The sequence below is a fragment of the Eschrichtius robustus genome, chromosome 4 (assembly GCF_028021215.1).
Source record: "Eschrichtius robustus isolate mEscRob2 chromosome 4, mEscRob2.pri, whole genome shotgun sequence".
NCBI lineage: Eukaryota > Metazoa > Chordata > Mammalia > Artiodactyla > Eschrichtiidae > Eschrichtius > Eschrichtius robustus.
The window spans coordinates 53,940,945-53,962,462 of NC_090827.1; the positions used below are offsets into that span (position 1 = coordinate 53,940,945).

At 49.9% G+C, this 21,518-nt stretch overlaps 1 protein-coding gene across 1 annotated transcript in view; it reads left to right on the top strand.

The window, feature by feature from the left end:
• Positions 1–892: 892 nt before the first annotated feature.
• Positions 893–21,518, top strand: part of SCD5 (stearoyl-CoA desaturase 5) — a 159,844-nt gene continuing 139,218 nt past the window's right edge. The window contains exon 1 of the mRNA XM_068542766.1: positions 893–1,373. Within this exon, the coding sequence (XP_068398867.1) occupies positions 1,157–1,373 (217 nt within the window). The 5' untranslated portion in view covers positions 893–1,156. The remainder of the gene's footprint in view (positions 1,374–21,518) is intronic.

Sequence of the window (21,518 nt, forward strand, 5' to 3'; positions counted from 1 at the left end):
GCGGAGAATTTGCCACAAACAGCTGCGTGGCCGATGGGCCGCGCAGTGGCGGCGCACTACTGTATACTAACCAGCCCCCAAACCATTTATTCATCATCTAATAGGCATTATTTGAGCACCTACTGTGTTTCTGGCTGCAAGCTGTCCAATAAGGAGTTGAGCGGCTCGGGGCTTTGTGACCACCTAGAGGGGTGGGATAGGGAGGGTGGGAGGGAGACGCAAGAGGGAGGGGATATGGGGATATATGTATACGTACAGCTGATTCACTTTGTTATACAGCAGCAACTGACACACCACATTGTAAAGCAATTATACTCCAATAAAGGTGTTTCATAAAAAAAAAAAAAAAAGAGTTGAGCGGCTGCCTGCAACACCCCCCCCCCCCCACCCCGCCAGGCCCAAGGAGCCATAGGAACCTGGAGACACAGGGACTTGTGATTCTCAACTCAGATCTGGCCTTAGCTTGTGTTGCGACCTGGGGCAAGTATTGTAAATCCTCCAGCCCGTAGCTTCAAAGCAAAAAGAAGTCTTTTCAAAAGGGAAGGGTATTTCTGGGAACCGGAGAAACACACAACAACAGCTGCAGAAGTGCTGTGAGCCCCTCTGCAGGCTCCCTGACCCGGGAGCCACCGTTCACCCACCCGCGGGCGGGGGCTGCCCTCTGCCTGCCGAGCAGGCTACCCCGTCCGGCCCCGGGGAGCCCGGGCAGCGGAGGCCCAGGGGGCGCCTTTCTCTTTAAGAGCCCCACAGGCGATCCTGATTGGCTGTAGCTATGCGGGTCTTTCTTCCCAGCTCCCTCCCTCGGAGCGCTCCCACCCCCGCCGCTTTCTCGGCTTTTTCCACACCCCCTCCCCCCACCCGCCTGCGTCCCCTCCAGCCCCTGGCGCTCGCCTCCAGTTCCTCGCCGCAGAGTTCAGCCCCGGCAGCGGTAGGGGCGACTCGCTAGCAATAGACGCCGGGCGCCAAGATTTGCATCCTTAAGCCGCGCTGAACGCCAGAAGAAGAGAGAAGGAAGCAGAGAAGCCCCGGGAAGGCGGGGACGGGAGGTGCGGAAATCCCCGCCTAAGAGGCAGAAGCCGTCGCCCCCACCGGAGAGCTCCGCGCCGGCTGCTCGCCTGCTTGCTGCCCTGCCACGAGCGCCCGCCTCTCCCCAGCCATGCCAGGCCCGGCCGCCGACGAGGGGAAGGTCCCCTTCCGCACCGCCAAGGAGGAGATCCGTGTGGGCTTCGGGGTCGAGGGCTCGGAGGGCGGCGGCGGCGGGCGGCGGCAGGACATCGTCTGGAGGAACGTCTTCCTGATGAGCTTGCTCCACTTGGGGGCCGTGTACTCCCTGGCGCTCATCCCCAAAGCCCAGCCGCTCACTCTGCTCTGGGGTAAGTCCCGCCGGCGCCCCCTGCGCCCCGGGCACCGAGGCGAGGCGGCGCCGGGGCGCGCGGGGGCGCGGGTCGCCGCTGGCTTCGGGCGGTGCGGAGCCCCCCTCCGCTCTCCGCTCGCCTCCCCACCACGCGCCCCGGCCCCCCGGCCTGCAGTCGTCCGGCCTTTGGGACAGGCAGGTATTTCTGTGCTGGTATTTTCAACTTCTGCCTCCCCCGCTGTCTGCTTGAGTAGGCGCCTTTGGCGGCGCCTGGACGGACTCGGGGCCCTTCGGCGCCACCGCTGTGCGCAGAGGCGCACCGGCTGAACCGGGTTCCAGGGCGGGGAGACCGATGGGATGATTGTGTCGCCCAGGCGGGTCCCAGGGGCGCTCCTTTCTGCCGCCCTTCGGCTTCTCAGTCTCCTCTGTGGGCCACGGACCTTGGGGCCGAGTTCAGGACAAGAAAGGGAGTTGCAGCGGGGGTGGAGAGACCCGGCACCGGATCAGTCTTGATGTTCGCGCAGGAGATGGAAGACACCAGTTCCCTTCCTGCCCCTTCAAGGCCCCCATCCCTGCCCGCTCCGTGATCTCTTGTGCCCAGCTGCACTTCTGCGGTCCCAGAAGTTTCTCGGCGAGCACACCAACCCCGCGGCGAGAGCGCTCTGCCCCCGGCGCAAAGCTTAGACCGTGGCCGAGCAGATCCCCTCCGGGACCTATCCCTTCTGACCAGTGCCTGTCTGTCACCGCACCTGTAGCTCTCCCTCTCGCCACCCTCTTTCCTAGCACCCCCAACCCTGCCGGCATGGGAGGGAGCCCAGGAGCCCCCCCCCAATGCCCCCCACCTCCCGGGGCCCGGGGGCCGAGTGCCTGCCCTACGTGACTCCAGTGGCTGACCTCAGAACCACTTCCAACACCCCCTGCCCCAGCAACTGGTTTTGGCCTCAGTCCCTGCAGTGGCCACGTTAGCCGGGACAAAAGGCGCTGGCCTTGATATCCTGGGCTGAGAATTGGACGAGGTGATCCAAGAAGCCCTTTCAGCTCTCCTTTCCGAGATCGCCAAGGAACGGCGGCAGGAGAAACACAACCTACTTTTATTCCCAGAGGGGAAGAGGAAGGAAGAAAATAAGAAAACCTCTTTCTGCAAGGCGTCTTATTTAGCATAGTGCCAGCTCCAGATGCCTGGGTTCATAATGGGGCCGCTCGTTTCCAAGCCTTCCCCTGAAACTCTGCAGTCCCTGCTCTCGGAAGCAAACTCTTCCAGAAGATGGGGGCCTCTTAGGGGAGTGTGGCAGAGCAGAGCTGAGGAATGATGAGAGGGGCGGGGCGTCTGTGGGGATCTGTGAAGCCTCCCAGAGCCCCCTAAGCTTTGGGTAACCTCCCTGCTCAGCCCTCCCCTGCTCAGTACACCTCCTCAATTCAGTGTCCTTTCCACCATCTTCTTTACTGTTATGTGTTGGTTTCATTCTCCCTGTCTTCCTTCTTCCTTTACTTCCAGATGACTAGATCGTGAGATGCTCAGTCATTGCTTCGTGGACACACTCCCCCCACCTGCCAACCAAAACCCTTATTGCCCTGGATCCTCCAGGGAGCTGCTCCCTCTCCACCCCACTCCTTCTCCCTGCGGGGGCAGGACTGTGCCTTTGGACTTCAGAGCTCACCTGCCTCCAGGGGATTGGGACTTAGCTGTAATAGCCGCAGTGTCAGAGAGCTCAGGGAGAAGTGAGCACTTAAAATATTGTCTTACATGCCTGGAGCTCCACAGACCCACAGGCTCCATCCCTTACAGCCACCCACCCGCTGGTTCTGGCATCCCACCAGGAGCCACAAGGACAAGGCCCCCTCTCCGGGTTTGCCAGTCACCTCTGCCCTTTCCAGGCCACTCACCGTGGTGGAGACAGAATCTTTCTTCTGAAAGACCTCGGCCAGAAGACACCGTCCTCGGCCTCAAACTCCTCCAGCTTCCCCGGAGAAGTCAACACACTGCAGGACTCTGGGTTCCCCTTTGTGGGTGATGTTGCCAATCCCATCCTTGTGCCTTCCTGCATAGTCTATTGCCTTAGCTACTTTTCATCAGTTCCATTCCCTGAATCTTGATTCACTCCCTACCTGGGTTTCATTGCTCCCCCCCCACACCAAAAAAAACCAAACAAACAGAAAAAGAGCCGACAGTGGTGGATATTGTAGTTTCAAGATTCAAACTTGTGACTTAGAAACATTCCAAGTAAGTGAATGTTATCTGATGGATATCTTGTGAGAGAAGAAGTGAGGGAGAGAGACAGCTAAGATCAGTGTGCTGATGGCTAGAATCTATAGGGAGACTGTTGATCAGGGTTATTTTCATTGAAAGCCCTGGTGCCGTGAGCTTCAAATTTCTCCCCACTGGATGCCCTTTTCCTCATCTCTCCCACTGGCTCTGTGTAGTGTTAGGACTGAGTTCATGCACCAGTGGGCTGTTCGTCCACTTCAGGGACCTGAGTTGTCAAGGCAGTAGGCTTAACTAGCCCATCTATTATTGCTTGCCACCCTCCACCCCAGGTATGGTTGCCCTGGAAACAGGAGGCATCCATGCAGAGCACCCAGCAGAGGATGTTTTAGGTGTTCAGTTGTGCGAAGAGTAATTTGCGTGGCAGTAAAATGTCATCCAGGAAAGATCCCATCAAGTTGTTCAGTCCAGACCTCCTCCACTGCCTCACTCCCCACCTTTTTATGACTCTCCTTGGGCCCAGAGCAAGTTGTTTTCTCTTCTTACCCTTGCAGTTTTCCGAGTGGGCAGGCTGTCAGAACGGAATGCTCTTGGTGCCCGCAGGTCCTGAGGGATGAGTTTATGACTTTTGAGCACAGAACACGACCTCCAGCTGGAGGAAAAATCTTCACCTGAAGCCTTGAGCTCACAAAAGTGCCTGCTTTGAGGGTTTTTGGCCAAAGGGGCAGTTCGTTCATGCCCTGACTCCCAAGACGAGTGGAATAGGGGAGTGAGGAGCTGCAGCTGTGGTGTCGAGGTCAGAGTCCTGGCGCCCCTTCCCAGCAGCTTTGCCCTGTCTCCAGGCGTTCTGGCCACTGGTTTCCAAAAACATGAGGGACTTTTCTGGTTTCCCTTGAAATGTCATCCGAGTCCCCTAAATATGCCTTGGTGACATCATGACAATTTCAGTGACAGTATCAGGCATGCAAAACACTAACATGCCCTGCTCCCTTCCATCTTGCCCCAGGGCAAATGTGACCATTGCTAAGGTAGAGACAGGATTCTCTGGTGCGATTCAGGTTGCTGGCACACAGCCTATGGCGAGGTATCTGAGCGGTGGCAGGAATTGACGAGGCGGTCTAGCAGGAGGGAGGGTCAGGAGAGGCTGGGGTTTGGAAGGTACTGGTCCATCAGTCAAATTCTGTCCAATTCTGAGAGTTGCCCAAAGATGAGCTGTCTTCTGTCAGGCCTTGGGTAACCTGAATCCACACCTTCGATGGTCCTGATGTCTTTGTTGGGCTTCTTTTTCCACCAAATCCCTAACATTGTTGAGGCGCTCCCAGAATGCGTGGCCACGGACTTCTGTTTTACCTCCGGGTTTTCTAGGGTGAGCACAGCTCAGAAGAGAAACAACTGAGAATGTGAATCCCTGCTCTCCTACTTACTTACCAGCTGCATGGCCTTGGGCAAATGAACATCTCCAGACCTCAGCTTTCTCACCTGTAAAATGGGTATATCAATACTTCTTGCTCATGAGGCTGTGAGAATTAAATTCGATAATAGGTGTAAACTACTTAGCACAGTGCCTGGACCTTGGCTGATGTCCAGTAATTGTTAGCTGCTCTTATTATTATTGGTCCTGATACTGGCTTTTTTTCTTTAGTAGAAGGAAAAAAGGCCCTCTTGCAGCACAATCAATTCTACAAAGCTGGCACACAACATGGCTTCGTTGCCTCTCTTGCATAGAAAAGATTGCTTTGGCTTGGGAAACAAGGGTTCTTTCTCAAAGTCTCCAAAGAGAAATGAACACAGATCCCCCTGTCCCTCCTCCCTCCCCCATTCCCTTCTCTTTCATCCTCTCTTCCTCCTGTTTTCCTCCAGAAGGCCATTATTTTGTAAAGAAGAATCTTTTTGTTCAGCTGATAACTCACCTGGTCTTTGGTGTTTTCTTTGGGGCTTTTTGAGCAGAGCCAGTTACAATTGCTGTAAAAACAGGGCCAAATCATTTCTCCTAAATGTCTTAGGGTCTCAGTTTTGACTTTTTTCCCCGTTTCTGTCTCCTTGAATCATCTTTTTTTTGTTTTTTAAATCTTTAATGCTCAAGCTACTAAAAAACTGAAAAACATAAATGAATCTTCCTTTTAAATCTTGTAATTCCCAGCCCATGGTTGCAACTCTTGCATTTTTAATAACCAGGCAAGCACTAAGAGCCCTACCCAAGGCTGGGTGGAGTGCAGCGAAACCCGAGAGAATGGTGTGCTTTTGCTGGCTTAATAGTCCCAACAAGTATAAATATAGGTTGAGGTTAACATTATTAACTCGGTTTTTTTCTAACACTGGTCAAGGTCACTGCCAACTGCACTGTCATCCTGAAATGTGAAGTCGCTCTGCAGAGTGGAAACCAGAGCGGGAATCCCAGCATTGCCACTTAGTTCAACTTCTGGCAGGCCCCTTTCTAGTGTGTGAGCCTCGGTTTCCTGGTCTCTGAAATAGGGATGGTAATACTGAGCTGAAAGTTGTTTTAAGAATCAGGGCAAATGTCAAACTGGTGCCAGAGAATAGACATGCAGTGCTCTCTGTTACTACCAACCCCACCGTGGGCCAGGCGTCAGGGAACCCGCAGGGCTTCCGTGTCTGTTTGTCTGGGACTTGGCGTTCTTGTGGCTCAAATATAAGGCATAGCCTTTAAATCTAAATAGATTATCCTGACCTCGTGTAACATTTAATTCTCATCTTGTCCTGATTTGTGTATTGTATAAAATCATAGTAATTGCTTGGAAAAGTCACTGAGAGATTTACAAAAGGGTGACACAGTCATGGTGGTTTCTCTGAATTTTTATAAAAGGCAACATCGTCTTTGGTTGGCATTATTCTTGTTGAGCATTTATTTTGACATTCTGTAGTCTCTGGTGTGCAGTCTCGCCATCCCTCTGCTGTGACATGTCCTGCTTCTGTGGAAGTGCCACCCTGGGGTTAAGAGTATGGACGTTCGAGTCAGAGGATCTGGGTTCAAGGCCCAGCCCCCCAGCTATAGCCTGGGGCAGGTCGCTCACCCCCCCCCGTAGCCTCAGCGTCCCCAGCTGCACAGTGAGAAGAGCGGTACAACCAGCAGCATGTCGCAGCTGGAGTGAAAGGAACGAGAGTGAGGCACTTGGCCCTCGGTGCTTCCCTTCGCGCCTTCCCTTCCTTTAGCTCCCCTTTGGTGGCTGGGACTTGTTCCGGCTGCCCCCTGGTTGTCGGAAAGCCCTGGTCAGGGGTAAAGCAGTTGGTTTTCTGACTTTGTTTTCCCTGGCAATGGGTTGGTGGCCACCCCAGCAGGGACCCGCTATCCTCCCTCATCAGTGTCTGCCGTTTGTTCACTCTGAGTGTGAACGGCCACGAGAGAAAGCCTCACAGTTGCACGTGCAGTCACATATTCACTTGTCCACTAATTCATTCATTCTTTTCCTTTTCAACTATTGTCAAAAGATATCAGAATCACTTGGGGCTCTTTTAAAATATTCAGAAGCCTGGGCGCGCCCCCACTCGGACCTACTGCACTGGAATCTCTAGGAGTGAGGTCCTGGCTTTTTTGAAAAAGGCATTAAGGTGTTTCTGATGCACAGCGGGGCTGAGAACCATTATTTAATTCCCTTATCCATATTCAGTTATGCTTATTACTCACCCATTACTTGCCAGGCACCGACACCATCCCTGACTTCACGGCACTTAAAGCCAGTTGGAGAGACAGACGGGTGCACAGGTGAGAACCGCCAAGGCAGCATGAGCTGCAGGTGCCAGCCTGGGGGAGTTGGGGAGGCTTCCCGGAGGAGGAGGTGGCTGGACTGAGCCTCCAGGAGGCCCGAGGCTGGCTGGCCAAGGGGTTTGGGTGAGATGGCACTGTAGCCACAGGCTACAGAGCTCCCGAGGGGAGAGGGGAGAGCCAGTCAAGGACCTGTGGTTCAGCGAGGCTGAAGGTGATCAGGGCCCAGATCCAGGGCAGGAAGATTCAACAGGACCAGGAAGACTGGGAGGAGATCAGGCTTTCGGAGGGGCTGCCCTTCAGCCTCTACCTGCCTCTCACCTCCTCTCACCCATCACACACACCAGCGGCTCTTGGTGTATAACTCCTAGACCAGACACATGGCAGCGGGATGAGTGAGTCTGAAGATTTTCGGGAAAGACCCTGAGGCAGACGCCTTGGAGCAGGTGTGCAGTGGGGCCGGGCACCTCCCTCAGGCTGGCCAGAGCTGAGGGAGAGCTAGAAATAATGTCTCAGCTGGGCCTTTGATCTCACAGATTCAGGGGTATTGTCCCAGGACTAAATTACTAAAATGCCCCAAGGGTATAATAGCACAGGCATACCAGACCCAGGGCTCTCTCCTCCTCCTGTGTTCCTCTTTCCTCTGTTTCTCAAAGGTACAGGTGTGTAGGGGAGTTCTTCTCACCTCACTTCCTCCCTTGAACCTGAGCTTAAACAGCTGGTTCTCACTACCCTCCTCAATGTCCTGCTTCCCATTTCTGCAGCTTATTACGGAGGGCTCTGTGGGTCCCTGCAGGCTGTGGTCCAGCAACATCACCTGGGAGCTTGTTAAAAAGAAAGACTCTCAGACCCCACCCTGGACCTATTGAATCACTACCTGCACTGATAAGGTCTCCAGGTGACCCATCTGCAGTGAACTTAGAGAATCACTCCCTCAAGTCAGGCCACAGGCCGACGGGTCAGAGAAGCTGCACATGGGTGGGATTTGGCAACTCTTTCTTTTTCCGTTTAATGGCCTCCTCCCCTTTGCCTCCCCTCCTCCCCTCCTGCCTCCTTGTAGCTTATTTTAGAACATGTCGGGATCCTGCTTCTCTTGCCAACAAAAGGCTGTTGCTAAAATCTTTCAGCCGGCAGCAGTGATGTTTAATTCATGGGCTAGAAAATTAATTTTATTTTCATGAGTAGAGCTGGAGAAAAATAACAGGAAGTCTCTGTGCATGGCCCTTGGGAATTCAGCATGTCTGTTTAACTGGTAAAACAGTTAACAGTTCATTTACCAGATGAACTGGTAAAGGCGAGGGGGCCTCAGGAAAGGGCCACCTTCCACAAAGGATGCTTTTGGCTGCAAGTAGCACAAAACTCAACTTAGGATGGCTTAAAAGATAAGGAAAATTTCTAATTTCACTGGTAGGTAATCCTAAAGTAGGGCACTTGTGGGATGACTCAGTAATAACGTCAAAGTGCAGGTTTCACTTCTGCCATGGTGGCCTTGTGGAATTTAGTTTTCCTTGTGGTTACAAGATGGCTGCCAGAGTTCCAGGAGTTACAACAGTGCCCTACAGAAGAAGAGAGAGGCTGCCCCTTCCTGAAGTCTCATCAGAGAGAAACTCTCTCCTGGTCATCTCACAGCTGACGTCTCCTCAAGTCTCACTTGCAGGATTGTGTCCCGAGTCCCTTGTTAAACCATCACTGGCAAGGGATTCAGGATAATCAGTGTTAGCCACTGAGCCACATGCCACATGAGGCGGGGGTTAAGAGCCAAACAAAACCCAGGCTCTGGGGGAAGGGAGAAGAGGGCATGGCTGCTGGGACAGCCAACACCTCTGCTCCAGGGCCTGCCTTTACTCCCTCTCATGACCTTCCCTCTTTGGTGTCACCTCCATTCCCTGGAAAGGCTCTGATTTCATATTTTAGCACGCTCTTCCCCTCTACTCCCTACCCACTCCGCTTGTCTCCAGTCCTGCTGTCATTTCAGCGAGTTGTAAATGTCTGCCTTTTCCATGAGGCTCTGAGCTCTCCCATGGCACATCTGCCTCCCCAGAGCCTGGCAATGGTCTCTGCTCAACACATAGTGTGCTGGGGGAATGGATGCAGGAGGAGACGAATGAATGAGTTTAATCTTTGTGTGGCCTTTCTTTCTAAGGAAAGTTTTCATGTTGTTTCTTAACTTTAAAGATGTTTTTGCCCCTGTAAGAGAACTTTCCATGTGATTTTGGGGAACGGACTGGGGAGAGAGAAGCCTTTCTCAGTGCCCCAGGAATCTGCATGCCCCTCTGCACCCGTGTCCACCTGGGAGTCACCCTGACCTCAGTGGGGAGCTTGCAGAATTCTCTATCGCTCCTCTGGGTTTTTATGGGGTGAGACGGGGCTGGGGAAGGTTGCTCTGGGCACAGGGAAGTGTTAAATGCCTTGTGGGAGAATGGATTTAAAAAGAAAAAGATGGACAGTGAGTGACTTAGAATGTGTTCTTTACCAAGGTTTTCCATGGTGACACACTTTCCTCAGACTGATGAATGGTTTTCTTGGCTGGTCATTGTCTTCATCGTTCAGGTGACGCAGAACGTCAGTGGTGACGTCACGGTCAGATTTCTGTTCTCTTGCCTCAAATTTTACTTAAAAGGGCATTTAAAAGTCCACTTAAAAAAAAAAAAGTCCACTTAATCTCACCCAGCAGGTACTCTTTTTTTAAAAAAAATAAATTTATTTATTCATTTTTGGCTGCGTTGGGTTTTCGCTGCTGCACGCGGGCTTTCTCTAGTTGCGGAGAGCCAGGGCTACTCTTCATTGCGGTGCGTGGGCTTCTCACTTCGGTGGCTTCTCTTGTTGCGGAGCACGGGCTCTAGGCGCGCGAGCCTCAGTAGTTATGGCGCACGGGCTTGGTTGCTCTGCGGCATGTGGGATCCTCCTGGACCAGGGCTCGAACCCGTGTCTCCTGCATTGGCAGGCAGCTTCCCAACCATTGCGCTACCAGGGAAGCCCTGCCCTTAAAATGGAAAAAAAAAAAAAAAATCAAATACCAGTGGACTTGGAAATGAAGAGGTACAAGAATAGAGTTTAGAACTCAGGTTTAAATTTGTTTTCTTCCTGTATCACTGTCTGTTGTATGCATACCATCATGCCCTGGCAATTTGGCTGTATGGGTTTTAGCTTGGTTCCCTAAAGAGACAATGACTGTAAATGCAATCTGTGGCCTGAATGAGCAAGGCCATCTCCCAAAGCATCCTCCACCTCATCGTCAAAAAACATTTATCAAGCAGGCAATTAATTTGCTATGGTCTTGAGCCAGGCACTGTGTAAAAAAACAGAGACCTGGTCTCTACCCTCCTACCTTTTATAACTCAGAGGAACAGCTGTGATTTTCCCCAAGTAGTGTATCCAACTTAATGTTCTCTTGGCATGAGTAGAAGTGGAAAATACTCTTACTTCTTTAAAAGTTCTATGCATGAAATTAGAAATGAATTTCTAAAATGTAACTTTCCTGGAGTAGTTTGTCGGTTCCCTCCTCTAATAAATACATTCATAAGAAGCTTTTGCAGATGGTTACAATGAAGATCGTCTCTATTCTCAGCCTGTGAGTCACTGGAGTGTCCCTGAAAGCATTTGTTTTGCCCTAGAGTCTCTATAAGCAAAAGAAGGTATTTAGTAGCAAGTGTGAATAATGCCCACATATCTCCCCCTCCCATCTCCCACCCCCAAATCCATTGTGTTTGGCTCCCTAGCTCCTGACGAGTAGATGAGTCATTAACATTTTTGAGCTCTGCTTGAATTACTCCAGGGTCTTGACTCCATCTGGAGCTACCCTCTGAGCATAGACTGGGTATGAACCTAAACTTGGCAGAGCTCCCAGGAGGGTTGGAATAAACCATAGTTATTAGAGCTAATATTCCTTTATGCACAGAGCTGGTAGTCAGTCAGTGTTCGCCCAGTGGTTAAAATCATTGGATAACTGTGCCTTCCCTGGTGCTCCTGGAATTCCCAACAATCCAAGAGCTAAAGGGTCAATACCTGGCTCAGCTGCAGGGCTTAAATCTAAAAATAAATCTGTTCTGATTGGTTTTGATTGGTTTTGATTGGTTGGTGCCCTTGTGGGTTGTCAGGTTTTTTTTAATTGAAGTATAGTTGATTTACAATATTGTGTTACTTTCACATATACAGCAAAGTAATTTGGAGATATATATATATATATATATATATATATATATATATATATATATATATATATATATATATTCCTTTTTTGATTCTTTTCCATTATAGGTTATTATAAGATATGGAATATAGTTCCCTATGGTGTACTCAAATATTTTAATATCATCTCTGCATATGGATTTTCTTGTTATCATATGATTCATATAATCTTCAGCTTCTATCCTTTTCTATTTTAACTGAATGAGAACTTTGAAAAAATCAGTCAGTCATTCTGGCTTAAATTTATATCCTAAATCATGTAAGGAAAGGTATTAGGGCCCAATCTAAGTTCTGGGGTTGAAAGTAAATCACCTGTCCTAATAAAAACTTCTTTTGTGATAGAGGCAATGTGTGTCTAAAAGGTGATTTTTATTTTCTAGTTTATAATTGCCTTTATGTAAGGTTCCCCCCGAAAGATTTGACATTAATCATCAGAAAAAAATAACGTTGGAAAAGTCCGATTGTGAAGGTGTATCGCTAAGTGTTGGGAGTTGGGAGGACAGAACGTGGAGGACTTTGCTGCTAATCCAGGCGGTACTCCTAGCTCACAGGTCATTGCCCGTGATGTTGTGGACGGTGTCTAGGCTCCCAGCAGCCCAGGGTCGGTGCCACTCAAACCATACCTGAGGCTTGGTACAGGGAATTGTTTTAATGATAGAAAATTTCAAACATACATAGAAGTAAAGAGAATGGAGTCTCTATCCCCACACCCACCCCTCACCTGGGGATTTTTTTTTTTTTGGTAACTTTTTACTTTGATATATAATTTCAGATACATAGAACAGTTGTAAGAACCGTACAGGGAACTCCCATTTACTCTACGCAGACTGAACAATTTCCATCTTATCCCATTGGCTTTATCATATTCTCTATGTGTATATGTATACATATGTGTGACTACTATTTTTTCTGAGCCATTTGAGAGTAAGTCGGAGATATTGTGTCCTTTTATCTCTAAATACTTCAGTATGTATTTCCTAACAATAAGAATACAACCACAGTACAATGTTCAAAACCAGGAATTTAACCTTGATATTATCTTTTTTTTTTTTTTTTGCGATGCCCAGCAGCATATGGGATCGTAATTCACCCACCAGGAATGGAACTGGCTCCCGCTGCTTTGGAAGCACAGAGTCTTAACCACTGGACCACCAGGGAAGTCCCAACCTTGATATTATCTAATCCACAGTGGATAGCCGAATGTCATCAGGTATCCTAGCAATGTCCTTTATAGCTTCCCCCCCCCCCTTTTCGGATTAGATTGAAGCAAATTCAAGACAATTGCATCTGTATATACTTAAGTATCCAGTATTAGTTGGGGTAATTCTGGCTACATCGTCCTCATGGAAAACCTCGGGGGCCACCTTTCCCCTACCAACTTCCCCCAGCTCTTTGCGGGAAAACATTTGTGAGGGTCAGTTTTCAGAAGCGGGAAGGGGTAGAAACTGAGAAGCAGACATAGGTAATGAGCGAGGCAGTAGTTCTCAGGCTGGTCTGCGGACTGTGTATTGGGGGTCATCTGAGTTGCTCGTGCAACGTGCAGATCAGGGGGCTCTACCCAGACGGGAGCTCCACCCAGGCCCTACAGGATGAGCACCTCTGGGAGCGACCCGGACTCTGCATTTTAACAGGTGCCACGGGTAGCTCTTATACCCTGTGGGTTGGAGGTGCTCTGACCTGGAGGCAGGTGACCTGGGAGTGATGCTGTGTCCCTAGCAGTTTAGTGTCACATCCCCACACACCTGCCCCGTCTCAGAACAGGTGCAAGGCTGTTACATTGCCTCCAATTCCACTAGCCCGAGATTCCTTAGGGTTGATAAGAGGCAGCATTTGGGGAATGGGAATAGCTTCAGGGGCTCCTCTCTCAGCACACAGCTTCTTACACAGAGCTGATCCCGAGGGGGTGGGAGTTTCACTGGAGAGAGGAGAGTTAAAGCGGAAGGAGAACCTGTGATCGGACCCGGACCCGGACCCGGACCCGGACCCGGAATGCTTTGTGGTGTGGAGTGAGCTTGTTTTCCCGGGGCGGGGTGGGGGTAGGTGCTTGGATCATCCCTGGTGTGGAAGGCTGTTCAGAAGAGGTGAAAAAAACTCAGGAGAAAGCCTCAAACAAACAGCCCTAGGCAGAAACCTCCACCTGCTTGGAAGAGGGCCCTGAAACCTTTCTTAGGACTGCGGAGGGGACTCAGGTGCGGCAGCCAACTGCGCAGCCTCAGCGCCTCCCCTGCCCGATCTTCCCCTCCGGGAAGGCAGCCCCGGTACGAGTAGCGGTGGCATCATTATTATCGCTCCCAGGACCAAACAGCGAGTTGGTGCAGGAAATCCGCTGTATAGACGTGACCGCGTTCAGGAAACGTGTCCATTCAAAAAATGGAGGTCGGTGGAGCCCTTCTCCCGGGCCCCTTTCATCTCTGAGGGTCGGGGCTTTCCAGTCGTCTTCATTTGCTGAGGAGCAAATACTTCTTAGACCAGGCAGGCGGGGAGGCAGTGCAGCTCTGCCTGGGACAAGGCACACTTTAGGGGCGTCCTGGACCCAGGCTCCTCTGCTACCTGAGATACAAGGACCCTTGTAAATGATTCTGACCCACCAAGAGATGACAACCATTGGGGAGACGCTCTAGATGTTCACTGTGCATCCGATGGGCGGCAGTGGGCTTAATTCTAACCTGCATCCTGTCAATGTGGCCACGTGACAAAGGTGACCACGTGACACAGGTGACCACCCTCACCTAGGACAGTAATCCAAGTGGCTGTTTCAGTTCCTCCCGCTGTTGAATTTTCCTCTCCGTTCTCTTGAAAAGGCGCTGCGCTCTCCAAGTCCTTTTCCATTTTAGCACAAGTGGTTCTCAAGCTGTAGCTCGTGCCAGTTTAGATCTCGGGGCTCATTCAGCCTTGCTCAGGGGAGCCGAGCTGTGTTTCTCTCATTCAGAGATAAGTGTGAAGAGGCAGCCGAGAGCCTTCCAAACCCAGGCAGGCTTGGAGTCGTCACAGAGAAAGAGACATGCAAAGTCCTGAAAGCAGAGCTCGCATTGGCGCTGTGCCCAGACTGCGCGACGTGTGGGAGCAGCTCCCAGAGAAGCAAACAGACAGGTGGGCCTCCTTGGCCCCCTGGGGCTGCCAGGTGCTTCTTCAGTCTAAAGGCTGGAGGCAAGAGTCTGGACTCAGATACAGCTTTGCTGATTAGCCAAAGTTCTAATCTCCCAAGTCTCTCCCTGGTCAGGGCCATTCCTAGTGGACATGAATTGGGTTTATGAAAAAAGTATTTGAAAGTGCCAAAGAGGTTCCCGCACCGTCGTGATGATGCTGAATAGGCAGATTGATGTTCTGATGTGTACCCGGGTTCAGGAGCAAGTGAGGGAGCACTTCTGGGGTGCGCTTTTCCACCTGCTTGGAGGCAGGCAGGTGGAGAGATTTAGATGACTAATTAACTTGTGTTTTGCACACATTTATGGACATGTGCCCAGCATGGGCCAGATGCTGGGAATACACAGGTGAGCAAGCTATCATTCCTGCCCACAAGATGCTCACGATCTAGAAGAGGAGACAGACCTAGGAGAATTCTAACTCAGTGTGATGAATGCCAGGACTGAAGTGGGCCTGAGGTGCAGGGATGGCTAGAGGCGGTGGGCGTTGTAACTGTTTTAATCCACACAACAGTAATCCTACAGGGCCTTAATGTCTTCACGGCTGTTCTGAACAACAGCAAAACTTTGCAAACAAAATTATTTCATAACTAAGTAGAGGGGAAGCTTAACCCAATGAATGCATTTAGTGGCAAAATCTGACCTAAACTGTTTATCCTTTTTAGTCTGAATGTTCGTATTGATGTGTTGTGTGACAGACCCGCCATGGGCATTACCATAATGCATAGGGACTCTATTACCTTTATCAAATCTGAAAAATTCTGAACCTTGAAGCACATCTGACCCTTGGGTTTTGATGAGGGACTGTGGACTTGTCCTGGTATCGTCTGCATTTTGCATCTGAGGAGGCAGAATGCAGGGCGGACTCATTTGCCCAAGATCCAGAGCGGGTAAGGGGCAGTCAGGCCTTGTGAGAATGTCCTTCTGATGCCTGAGCCCTGCTGGACACCCTCAGGTGACACTGCCTTGAGAGGCACCGACTTACACAACAGTGGTTTGGGCACCGGGCTCATGGGTGGCTCTGGAGTGGGGATGGATCAGATAGCATTGCCCAGGGATGTACCCAGGTGGCCGTGACGGGGATGTGGGTGTCAGTCTCCCCCTTGGCCCGGGCTCATCCACCTCAGTCTGGTGGTAGTCAGATCCTATTTAACAGGGAATGGGGATTTTGTGCCTCTCTGCCCACAAGATATGCTGTTGCCATGTCAAAATCTGTCCGCCACCACACCCCGCCCAGGTTATCTCTCACTGCTTCTTGTCTCCATTCTTTGAACATTTTGTTCCCATCACTGGCTTCTGGTCTGTTACCCCTAAGGTCTCTTCAACCAGTGGGAAAGAGGTACTTGTTAATAATTCTGGCGTTTTTTAGGTTGGCCCCACGATCAGCTTTGTGTACAGGCAGGAAGTAGCCAACAGGGAGAAGTGATTTTAGGGACACAGGCCTTAAACAGCCTTCAAATTACCTTCCTTAGCTGTCCTAGCAATTGGAGCAGGGGTTCTGGGCTGAGGCTGGATGCCTCAGTGGTTTCATGAGCCCCCGAAATAGGTTTTGTGTGTGTTGGCGTTTTTCTTCCATTGGATTCTCAGCAGAGCCTGTGACTTTAAAAAGGTTAAGTGCTGCTGGGTTGGAGTGAGGCTCATTAAGCATGTCAGCATTTCCCAAAAGGATAAACAGTAAATGAGTGTTCATTTATATACTCTCTTCCATTATCCTGTCGTGTATCTATAGTCAATATGATCACTTTCATGCTTTAGTTAATAGCTAGGATAATTAAACCTTGATAGGCTGAAGGGAAAACTTGGGAGCTCCTGGATTCAATAGGCCTTTATGGGGTGGGTCTACCTGGAGTCCCCCAAATGAGGGATCCCGTTGGATTGTGGCACAACCCAAGGACAAAAAACAAAGGGTGTTTTTCATCACTTTGCTTACTTCATAATTTTGCCAGGTCTTCTCATCACGAGGGAAGCAGTGATGGTTCCTCCAGGGGCCTTTCCCTGCCTCAGCTTAGCTCTGCTTGTTAAACACACCCCGGTGATAAGAATCTAAGGAGGTAGTTCATGATTTTCCTCTTGCTGCTGTAACAAATTATCACAAAGTTAGTGACTTACAGCAAAACAAACTTATAAACTTACAGTTCCATAGGTTAGAAGTCCGACAGAGTTCTCACTGGGTTAAAATCAAGGTGTCAGCAGGGCGACATTCCTTTCTGGAGGCTCTAGGGGAGAATCTGTTCCCTTGCCTTTTCCAGCTTCTCGAGGCTGCCTGCATTTCTTGGCTCATGGCCCCTTGTTCTGTCTTCAAAGCCAGGCTCTATCTTCGACCTAGAAGGTCAAGTCCTTCTCACATAGCATCACTCTGACCTCCTCTTCTGATTCTCTTCCACTTTTAAGGACCCTTGTGGTTACATTGGTCCCACTTGGACAATTCGGGATAATCTCATCTTTGAAGTCAGCTGATTAGCAACCTTAATTCCATCTGTAACCTTACTTCCCCTTTGCCATGTAATGTAACATATTCACAGGTACCGGGGACTAGGATGCAGACATCTTTGGGACATCATTATGCCTACCACACCCAGACACCAAAGAAAACTAATCTGCATTAATTCCTTTGGTTATTATAAGTACCACCTGGACAGAAACGCTCAGTTATGTATAACCTTCCTTCGAGGAGAGCTTGTCCTTGTGAGAGGCATATCGAAGGGTCACGACATTGCAAGTTCTCTGACCTCATCCTCCCCTTCCTGGGGCTGGGGGCAATGTCTGGCCATCCCACAGGCTGTGACCTACTTTCCAGGAACAGCCCTGGAGCATGTAGCCCTCTTAGGGACCTTCTAAAGGATGTGTTGATGCTAACGTTTGACTGCCCACCTCTGGCTAGTCCCAGGGGTGACGTACGTCAGCAAAAATTGGCTGGAGGCAGCTTAGGGTCTTGAAACCATCAGGTAAACATTTTATCAGGGATGTGTGTGAGGAGAGATTCGTGGCCTGTCTGGAATATAATTTATGATTGTGTGTGCAGTGTGTGAGCAGGGATGAGAGGACAGAGGCGGGAAAACAGAAACCCAACAGTAACATTAGCCACAGAAACAGGTGCAAATCTATGCAGGAAAATGCAGAGGGGAAAAAAGCCCCTGGTCATTTGACCTGTGTCACATGACAATGGCAGCAAGACCTTGGCGGGTAGGACGTTCAGGGGCAAAAGGAGTCTCAAGCCAGCAGCAGCATCTTTCCGGGCAGAGGGGCTTTGTCTTGGTGAGGAGACATTGGCTAATTGCATGGATCTGGGGCTTTTGTTGGTTTGGTTTTGGTTCCAAACGGTGGTCGGAAAAGCATCTCTTACAGTGACTGTGCGCAGCCCTGGCCCTGCACAAAGTCCTGAGACTGGGGACAGGGACGGTAGGGAGAAGGTGACCAAGAACCTTTCCCAGAAGCAGGACCAGCTACATAATTTACAGGGCTGGGTGTAAAATGAAAATACAGGGCCCTTGTTCAATAATTATCAAGACTTTCAAGACGGTGGTGGCAGAGTATTTAGCCAAGCATGGGGCCCTCCTACGGCCTTGCGTTCTCACACTGGTCACACACCATGAAGCATGAAGTGGCCACTGCCCAGGGCAACGTTCCCTGTGTGTGTCCTTGGCTCTCTCTGATATCACGAGTGATGTTCGAGGCCTCTTTCCCAGGGAGTTAGCAGGACCATGGGCCTTGGCCCCGAGGACTTGCTTTCATATCATAGAACTTGTCTTGATTGCACTGGATATTTGATGCTGCTTGACAGGTACTTTGCTCCGTCTGGGGGGAACCCACATTCCAGGGGCAGGAAGCAAGAGGGGCGAGGAAGAGAAACTTGGGTTTCCCTTTATCTGCCCTCAACACATGCACACCCACACCTACACCTGTGGAGGTGCTTTCCTCTGTAGGACCCGGGAGCCGCTGAGCCGGTGGCCTGAGCTTCCACAGCCCCAGCCTGCCCAGGGTCCAGCCCTCCCAGGCTGAACAAGACGCCCGAGGGAGACTTGGGGTGGACAGGGGAGGGAAGCTGCGTGGGAAGAAAGAGACAGTTGTGGCCCAGTGAACTGGGGGATGGCGCAGACGCGTCCCGACCAGTGCTTGCCCCCTCTTTCCCAGCAGTTGGTTCACTGGCACTGCTGGCGAGAAGCAGGAGCAACGGCTGGCGTGTCGTCTCTGCGGCCCACCCAGCCCTGGCCGAGCCCGGGGCGCATATTAGCGGTGAGGATGTGGGAGGAAGGGGGGAGCCCAGAGTCTGAACTCCTTGGCCTAGAGAATTTGGAATGTGCCAGAGGAAATATCCGCTGTTGCAGAGAGCCGACCATGGAGAGCCCAGGGCAGCCAGGGCCCAGTCAGGGGTAGTTGGGGCACCTCTGAAGCTTTGCTGGTGGTTGAATGGGCAATTCCACTTTTCTCCAAGCTGATAGCCCCACTTTTAATTGGCATCCTGGGAGGACAGGGTGGGTGGAGAAGTGAACAGAGTTGGAGAGACGCAGAACAGGAAGACTTTGCGTCTGGTTAACAGCTTTCCTCAGGCAGCATGGTCCTTTCACCGAATAGGAGAAACAAAGAATTGGGGCGTGGGGCGAGACCTGAGGCTGCTCTCTTTCTTTCTGAAGACTTTTATTTTACATCTCGTAAATACTTATTCATCGTAGACAGCCTAGAAAATACAAGCATGCAAAAGAAAAAACTACTTGTAACTCCCCATTTTAGAGATGCCTGTTGTTAACATTTTGGGCTGTGTCCTTCTAGACTTTTTTCTCTGTGCATGACTGTAGTCTTACTCTCTGCAGTTATACTACAATCCTGTTCTGTTATTAGCTTTTGTCACTCGTTGACACATCAGAAACGTATTTCATGCCTACAGATGTGGATCTTGGGTTTTATTTTTTGTTTTTTTTTTAATGGCAGTGGAGTTTTGCAAAGTTTGGATGAACTTGACCCCCGATTGTTGGAAATTTAGGTGGTTCTTTTCTTGCTTTTGTTGCTCTTATTGACAACACTCCCTCCTAGTAGCTTCATCTTCATGCACAACCTTGTTTCCTCAAAAGACGTTTCTAGATGCTTTCCATAGGATATGTTTCTTTTTTAAATTATTTATTTATTTTTAAAATTGAAGTATAGTTGATTTACAGTATTGTGTTAGTTTCAGGTGTACAGCAAAGTGATTCCATTTTATATATATATATATATTTTTTCAGATTCTTTCTATTATAGGTTATTACAAGTTATTGACTATAGTTCCCTGTGCTGTACAGTAAATCCTTGTTGTTTATTTTATGTAGAGTGGTGTGTATCTGTTCATCCCATACTCCTAATTTATCTCTCCCCCCTCCATAGAATACATTTCTATATGCATTTTTAAGGCTTTAGACCAGTGGTTCTCAACGAGGGTTGACCCCTCCCTGGCAAGGGGCATTTGGCAACGTCTGGAGACACTTTCGGATGTCACAGCTGGAGTGGAGGTTGCTACTAGTATCTATTAGCTAGAAACCACAGTACTACTGAATATCCTACAATTAGAGAACAACTCCCACATCAAATAATTATCAAGTCCAAAATGTGAATTAGCATTTCTCAACCAAGGTTGAGAAACTCTGCTTTGGACACATGGCTTTCCGTCCACCACCGCCCCCCCCACCCCACCAACTTTACTGAGATATAGTTGACACACACATGAATTGTATAAGTTTAAGATGTATAATGTATTGATTTGATCCATCTATATCTTGCAAAATGATCACTGCCATAGCATTAGCTGACACTTCCATCCTGTCACATATTTACCATTTCTTTTTTGTGGTGATGACATTTAAGATCTACTTTCTTGGGGCATTGAGCTGCCGACTGAAGCGGTGAGCAGCCTTGCTGAGCGCCAGAAGAGTGACCTAATAGAGCCAATCTGCAAGGACTGGAAAGGAAGGGCCAGATACAGCAACTTATTCATGGCTATAAAAGGAGAGCTTGACATGCCCACACCACTGGACCTCTAGAAACTCTCCTGAGTGAATTACAACAGGAGAAAATCAGACTTCTATGCAGTGGATGCTTGATGCATTTTTAGAAGCCTGAGTTTGCCACCCAGAATTTAACGAGAAACCAGCAATTAATGAAAGGGCCAACTGTAATGCAAAATAGCTGAACCTGAATCTTTTACAAAGATAAAAGATGTACTTCAAAGTCTACAACAAATGCTTCATTGTGGAGAAGACTATGCTGTATCACTTCCTCTGAAGCAAGGCCAAACACTGAGTTCTTGTCTATCAACACATCCCAGGGAGAGGGAAATTTCATAAGAATCAAAAAATCTATTCAGAACATCAGAGATTCCAGGACTCTACATGACCTGGTGGGACCCCTCGCCCAGGATCTCCCTTGCCTTGCTTATGCTTGAAGCCGTGTGGCTCACAGGGTCTTGGTGCTCTGGCCGGGTGGCAGACCTGAGCCTTTCAGGTGGGAGAGCTGAGTTCAGGACATTGGACCACCAGAGACCTCCTGGCCCCACGTAATATCAATCGGTGAGAGCTCTCCCAGAGATCTCTGTCTCAATGCTAAGACCCAGCTCCACTCAACGACCAGCAAGCTCCAGTGCTGGACACCCTATGCCAAACAACTAGCAAGACAGGAACACAACCCCAGCCATTAGCAGAGAGGCTGCCTAAAATCATACTAAGTTCACAGACACCCCAAAACACACCACTGGACATGGTCCTGCCCACGAGAAAGACAAGATCCAGCCTCATCCACCAGAACACAGGCACCAGTCCCCTCCACCAGGAAGCCTACACAACACACAGAACCAACCTTACCCACTGAGGGCAAAAACAATGGGAACTATGAACCTGCAGCCTGCGAAAAGGAGACCCTAAACACAGTAAGTTAAGCAAAATGAGA